The 7,580-nt window shown below is 38.2% G+C and overlaps 1 protein-coding gene across 1 annotated transcript; it reads right to left on the minus strand.

The window, feature by feature from the left end:
• Positions 1-587: 587 nt before the first annotated feature.
• Positions 588-2,552, minus strand: LOC116010587 (LOB domain-containing protein 33-like). Its single transcript, XM_031250072.1, has 2 exons — positions 2,178-2,552; positions 588-902 (listed from the first exon to the last, which is right to left on the minus strand). Exons 1-2 carry the CDS (start codon positions 2,550-2,552, stop codon positions 588-590), a joined length of 690 nt encoding a protein of 229 aa, XP_031105932.1.
• Between the last annotated feature and the right edge of the window lie 5,028 nt (positions 2,553-7,580).

Below are 7,580 nucleotides of genomic sequence, written 5' to 3' on the forward strand. Positions count from 1 at the left end.
GTTCATCGCTTTCTTTTAGATCTAGAAAAGGTAACTAATATATTGTTATTTTTTTGAATTTGAAGGATAATTTTATGATTTGGACAAAGCAATGGTCGTTGCCGCTTCTGAATTTGAAAGTAGTGATGATTGTCAAATCTTTTAGATCTAAAGAGGACGATTGTGTTATTTCTTATAAGATTGAAGAAAGCAACGGGAGTTGCCTCTTCTAGATTAGAAGAAAACGATATGTGTCACCTATTCTAGATTTGAATAAGGTAATGTAGTCATTGCTTTCATTTGGATCTAAGGGGTTGCCTCATTGGGATTTGAAGAAGGTAACATTTAGCACCTCTTCTTTTGGATCTAAAGAAGGCGATGATTGTTGCTTTATGATGCGGAATTTAGAGTTTCAAACACAAAGTTGATGGTTAATTACATATCAGAAGATTTTCTATCTACAAAATGACGATTTTTTATTACATATTCTTAATGTTCACAAATGAAAAATTGAAGATCGGCTTAAAAATGTAACAACTACATGACAAGAAAAACATGAATGAATACGAGAAAACTCAGGCTGAACAATCCCCACCTCCCCCACAGCTTTAATAGAACATGTTATTGGTAAAGGCAATTGGGTAGTGGCTCTGTTCCTCACCCCCTACAGGGAAGGGGCATGAAAGATGAACCATGGGATAAAAACACTGTGAATCAGCGTAAATGGTTTCTCCGATAAGGTTGAAATTGGAGCTAAAGTTGCTTATGTTTAGCACGTCGTTGTTTAAAGCCGCAGTAGAGGAAGTATTGAAATACGTAGCCTCCTCCTGCTGCTGTGAAGTTTGAAGGCCATTTTCCACTGCAAATGTGCTATTCATTATCTCCGTTTTCAACATTGCAAGCTCCGCTTCAAGAGATGCCACCTGCACAACAAACAAACCAACATTATTGGCCCTTTAGAATCCATCCATGGATAGAAACTTTTCATTTTCATTGATACTCATTCTGTCTCATTTTACCTGTCTTATTATTATTATTATTTTATAATTTGACCCAAAATAGTATTCTCTTTTCAAAATTAAACAAAACTATCATTCTACATTAATTATATTCACAGTTTAGTTCCAGCTCTAAACCTGCGATTTCTGATTCCGAAATTAGTTGAACCAGAACTGAAACCTTGTATCAAGGTCCCACTTCTGGTTCGTGGTTCTGATTTAATTGGTTCTTTTTTTCTTTTTTTTTTTAATTCTATTTTATACTTCTAAAATTTTCCAAATTGAATAATTTCATATTGAACTATTTTAAAAAATGATTGTAAGATATATTTAAACTTTAAAGTTGAAGTAAAAAATAAAAATAATTGTAATAGTTATATTTTAAATAATAGTTAAACTTTAACCAAATAATATATATATATATATATATATATATATTCAAAAAATAATAATTTTTATTTAAACATTAATTAAATAATATTTTAAAAAAAAGTTATCGTTTTCCGGTTTAGAGCGAAAATTAGAACCGATTATACGGATCCGGTCTTGTTCCAACAGTAGACGGATCGGTTCAAACTGTCTGATTGGAACTAAACTATGGTCATGCTTAAAGCTACATTTCTCAATTTACCCTTTTGACTTTTCAAATTTCTAGACAACTAATGAGGTCTTTATTGTACAAATGATACATACTTTTGAGGGGCAAAATTAGAAAGTTGGTAACATTTGTTTTGTTGCATTAAAAGTCGTGCAAAAAGCAAATGTGGTAATGAATTAATGACAGAGGGAGTATATGTTTATGAGTTAATACTTAATTTAGTTGTTCGATTATAATGATTTTTATTGATTTAGTTCTAAATGACTTTTTGTGCTTAATTAGGTTCTGGACTTCGATGGTTTTATCTAATTGAGTCATTTGTAAGGATAGCTTGGTACTTTTCTCTCGATTAATACCCAAATTAGTTCTTGATTATAGTGGTTTTACTCAATTTAGTCATCAATTATAGTAGTTTACCCAATATAGTTATATACTATACTGGTGTTTCTCGATTAGTCCTTGACTTTAATAGGTAAAATCATCGAAGTCCAAGACCTAAGCACAAAAAGTCATTTAAGACTAAATCAAGAAAAACTACTATAGTCGAATGACTAAATTAGGAATTACCTCATATGTTTATGCTAACGAGAAACAAATTGAACCTGTTGCTTCAGTGCGAGAATTGTTGACACGCAACCGTAAATTGGGTCGAAGAGCCTTGCCTGAGCCTCGTAGGATAAGGTAATGGCAGCACAGTGGCGGCGATTGGCAGGGGTGCGTAGGAGAATCTTAGAGGCGTTGCTAGTGCCGAACACCTTGTGGACGGCGGCAAAGCGAGTAACCCCCTGATCGGAGTATTCAAAGTAAGGGGCGAAGATGCAACTAGGGATGCATTTTCTTCTTAGGAATTTGCATGCACCACAAGGGGCTTTTATAACAACAACTCTGACGGACTCTGACGCTACCTGCTTCTCCGTAGACATATGCTTGGGGGCGATATCGGATGAAGCGCCATCACCGTAGGAGTAGGTGTCCATGTTAAGTACACAAGAGTTGATTGATGAGAATTGTATAGAATAATGAGTATGGAAATTAATAGAGAAAGATTATTGCATAAATTAACGTGTTTATATAAACAAAGAAATATAAACTTCAAGTATAAATAAGAGAAAAAATGTTTAAAAAGAAAAAAAAGAAAAGGAGAAGGGCGTGTAAGTCCCGTGAAGGAATTGGCAAAGTGAGAGACGTATAAGGTTGTTGAAGAAAAAGAGAAAATGTATAGTATTATGTACTATTGCATAAAATTTGATCTGGTTTGGCCAATTGGTTTTGGAGTACTATTTCATTTTGATTTTGGAGTAGTGTAATGATGATGTGATTGCCGCTAGTACATACTGCATCAAACTCAAACTCTACCAAATTTCTATCTTTAACGTATTAAAACGTAATTATAATGATATCTAGATAGGAACATTGAATAGTTTTTTCCTTATTTTGTAAAGTTCACGTGAATGATCCTCTAATGACGTCATGACGTGCAATTGCATCCGATGCTATCCAGTTGGATACGCATTAGATAGGTTAAAATTTTCTTTTTCTACCCTAAGTTTTTCAACTTTTATGAAAAAAATGAGAAAAATAATTGCAATGGTATTTACACAATTTCTAAAGGAATGCTTTATTACGATTATGCCTTTATAAATCATTTAGCAATATGTAGGTCATAATATATTAGATTTTCTTTTAGCACAACTTTCCGCCTTAAAACATGATTTTAGGAGGCATTATTAAGAAAGACAAAATCTCATATGACACCATCTAATAGATCCTTATCCGTGACGTGAGAATGATCTTTTATAAGTATTACATTTTTCCGCATAAGTAACTCTTCAACCCTAATATTACATTTTGATTTAAAATTATTAAATTTTTTCATGAAAACTATCACATTTTCCCTCTGATAAGCTCCCAAGATAACTAGGAAATAAGGTCTATATCGAAGTGAATTGATAGCAATTAGTGTCCTTTTGTGATTAATCTATGGCATTTTATGCTCTAATGTGTAGACCGCGTGCAAAGCTATCTCTTGTGTGTTTTAGAATGTTTTACAGGTCCCAGGAGCCACTCTGCAAAATATAAGGACATAACGAGCATTTGGAGCAAAGAAGAAGTCCAGGACAGCCGGATGACACATTCGCACATGGAGCCGATTAGCGAATTGAGTTTGAATTCACAAACGATTACAAGAGAGAGAGAGAATCCTTATAGTATAGGCTACTGATGACTCTCCTATACTATAGGCTAGACTATTAGACTAAGCTACAGCCACTTAAACTAATAACATATGATAACAAATAATAACCGACCGTTGACCCTCTAAGAAGAACTTCCCGGGTGTTGCAGTCCTTCACAAGAAAACAATTGTTATGAAATTCGAAATAAACATTGTTTTCGTTTGTAAATTTAAATACAGAGAGTAACGGTAAAGATAATTTAGGAACGTGGAGAATATTTGACATGGATAAACTTTTTGACTGGGATGGTATAACTGCATGGCCGATTCGGGAGACTGTCAAACCTGCGCCATTGCCGACCTTTAACACGTCGCCACCATTATAAATTTCGGAACTGTTCATCATGGCATCATTCGGTGTGGCATGGGATGAGGCTCCTGTATCAGGATACCAGGCGTCGGAAATAGCGGCATTATTCTCACCATCAACAGCAACATTGGCTTGCGGTGAGGGACGGTCATACCGTTTATAGCAATTAACGGCCGAATGACCGTGTGACCTACAGATTTGACAACGAGGAGAGTTGCCTCCTCGACCACGCCCAGAATTTCCTCTGCCTCTCCAGTTCCGACCGCCACCGCTACCGCCACGGTGACCTCCAGAATGTCTGCCTCCAGAATCTGCCGTCGACCGGCCACGGCCCGCGTACAGGGTGACGGAACTCTAGCCTGAACAGAAGGATCAGACACGGTGAATTCATCAGAGTTGATGAATTCCTGATTTTGTAGGTGATCCGCAAGCTGTGCCAATGTGACCGTAGCAGTAGAGACAGTCAATGCACTCGCCATTGAGCGGTATTCTGGACGTAGACCACGCAGCGCATATAGGAGCTGCTCGTCGGTGGAAAGGGGACGTCTGGCGAGGGATAGAGCCTCCACAATCATCTGCGCACGACCAAGATACTCAGCGGGTGAGAGATGCCCTTGCCGCAAGGTCTGAAATTGGCCGAGCAAGCTCAGGCACCGGGAACGCGACGACGACGCAAGGGCGGCGGAGATGGCGTCCCAGACCTCCCGGGCGGTGTTCCTGCCGACGGCGAGGTACATGACCTCGTCGGTGAGCGACGAGATCAACAACGACAATACGGATTGGTCTTGTTGAACCCAGATCGGATAGGCCGGATTGGGTGGTGGTGGCGTCGCCGGCTGCGTCGTTGGAGCAGGGAGTGTCGCCGGCGAACAGGGGTTCGTTCCATCAAGAAAGCCGAGGAGGCCCTGTCCGCGAAGAAACGACACCAGCTGGGTTCGCCAATGCAAATAGTTTTGGGTGGTTAGTTTTACCGACACATAGTGGTGTGCGGCGGTGGTGGTACGGGAGGTTGATCGGTAGCGACAGTGAGTGCACCATCGGAGGGAGTTGCGACCATCGGTTGTGAACGGAAAACGGAGGTGAAGGATCAATTTGGTTTGGTTGTAAAAAGATCGGTCACCTATCGCAACTGATACCAGATTAGCGAATTGAGTTTGAATTCACAAACGATTACAAGAGAGAGAGAGTCCTTATAGTATAGGCTACTGATGACTCTCCTATACTATAGGCTAGACTATTAAACTAAGCTACAGCCACTTAAACTAATAACATATGATAACAAATAATAAATAATAAAGAGTAACAAAATACAACATAACTCACAGAGCCACCATGGAACAAATCTAGTGTGTGTCCATGCGGCACTCCACGCGTGGATGAGCACGTGGACAGGGAATGCGGAAAGAAAATTAAAGAGCGCAATTTTGGGAAGGCTATTAAAGGAAGCTCGTTAGAAATTTCCAAGATGATGGATCATTTTTAGAGTTTTACATTTTTAGATTTACGATTGGAGTAGAGAGCAATTTAGTGAAACACTTAGAGTTCCAATTTGGTTGAAGGATTGAAGATCAAAGTTGAATTGAAGCTTGTAATTCATATTTCCTAGGTGAATTCTACTTTTAATCTCATTTTAATTTCAATTCCTATTGCAATTTACAATCTTCTAGATTGAATTAGGTTTTATGATTTTGAATATATAAATATGGGTAGCTAATTCTTTCTAGGGATTGAATTTTATGAAGTTATGCTTGCCTAGTGTGATTTCTCATTTTTAATTGTGAAATTTGCTTCATGTTGTGTTGGAGATCTATTCTTGTCTTTGATTGTTGAATTGATTTGATCCTAAGTTGATTTGGCCAATCCCTTAGGAGTTTGAGATCTTGATTCAATCATGATTGTTGATTTGTGTTAAGAAATAGCTTTTGCAACCTTAGATCCTATGGAATTCCATATTTGGGAATAGTAGGAATGTGTGAAACTTAGGTGTTTGATAAAATGTCTCTTAGGGCTTTTGGTTACTAAACAAGTACTCCTAAGCCTAAGAAGCCTTAGTACACTAATGTGGAAGAGGATTGTGAAATCGCACTCTTGAATAGCCAACATGATTGACTCACTATTCCATTGCTTAAGACACACCGTGAGGCAACATAACTAGCACCATTCACTCCCTTGTTTACTACAATTTGTTATTTCCGGCCAATTTGTTTACTTCATTTGATTGATTACACTCTCCAATTGCAAATGTTACTCTACGCACCTCAACAACCTCACATGTTCCATCATGCATTTGTTTGAATAAAAGCTAAGCAATCTTCCGCATTACCTCCTTCGAGACCGACACTTGGGGAGTCTTGACTCTTCGTTTTAACATCTACAACCAAAACCTCACCAAAAACTATACCTTTCAAAATGGCGCCGTTGCCAGGGAGGCAATAGGTTGTCATTGCTTTGCTTTTATTTGAGTAAATGCTTTTGTGGATTAGAGTGTTGTTAATTCCATTGTTTGTTTTATTTGTTTTGTTACTTACCCTCTATTGACTACTTCTAGTCAAGAGATGATTGTTTGTTGCTTTCTTGAACTATTTCAAAGGTGAATGTAAACAAGAGCAAAGAGAAATCAAGGTTTACTTCCTTACACCCCGAAAATCAATAAGGCAATAAGAAGGAGGAATATCCAAACCGAACCTATGGCTTCTACAAATGCAACTAGAAATTCTCAAGGAAGAGGAGTGCCTACACAAACCCCACCACCACCACCTATCCCGAATAATCCACCCGGAGTACCTAATCTAAATGAGCCGACTATAGAGAAACCACAAGTTGGTCATGTGGGACACCCGAAGCCGATAAGAGTAGAAGAATACTATGAGATGCCACATGGACAACAAAGATCAATTGCTGATTACATGACGCCAGAATTCAATATGCATAATTTCATATATGTTCCATCGCTGGAGAATGTTAACTTTCATGTGCATCCTACTATTCTCACATTGGTGCAAAATAGTCCATATGCCGGACTACCATCAGAGGACCTGCATGCGGAATGTATCGTCAAGAAGGAGTGAGTGAAGAGGTGATAAGATTAAAGCTCTTTCTGTTTTCCGTTATCGGAGAAGCTTCAAGATGGCTCGATAGCCAAGACGATCATCACATCCATTCTTGGCAACAACTACACAAAGAGTTCATGAATGAATTCTTCCCTCTAACCAAGACGATGAAAATTAGAAGACAAATCCAGGGGTTTAAACATGGAAGACTAGAGAGCTTGGGAGAGGCTTAGAGAAGATTCAAAATATTGAAAAGGCAATGTCTGCATGCTTTGATGCATCCTTGAGATGTAGTTAGCTCATTCTATGGAGGATTAACAGATGAGGGGAAAATGCTTCTCGATTCTTCATCGAGTGGGCATTTGTTTCCCTAGCACTTACTGAGGCGGAGGAATTGATTGAAAGGATTTCA

Source organism: Ipomoea triloba, chromosome 1 (genome assembly GCF_003576645.1).
Source record: "Ipomoea triloba cultivar NCNSP0323 chromosome 1, ASM357664v1".
NCBI classification, from domain to species: domain Eukaryota; kingdom Viridiplantae; phylum Streptophyta; class Magnoliopsida; order Solanales; family Convolvulaceae; genus Ipomoea; species Ipomoea triloba.

Coding starts and splice junctions, on each gene's coding strand:
- LOC116010587 (XM_031250072.1), bottom strand. CDS start 2,552: ATGGACACCTACTCCTACGGTGATGGCGCTTCATCCGATATCGCCCCC. Junction 903..2,177: donor TTCTCGCACTGAAGCAACAG/GTTCAATTTGTT, acceptor TTTGTTGTGCAG/GTGGCATCTCTTGAAGCGGA.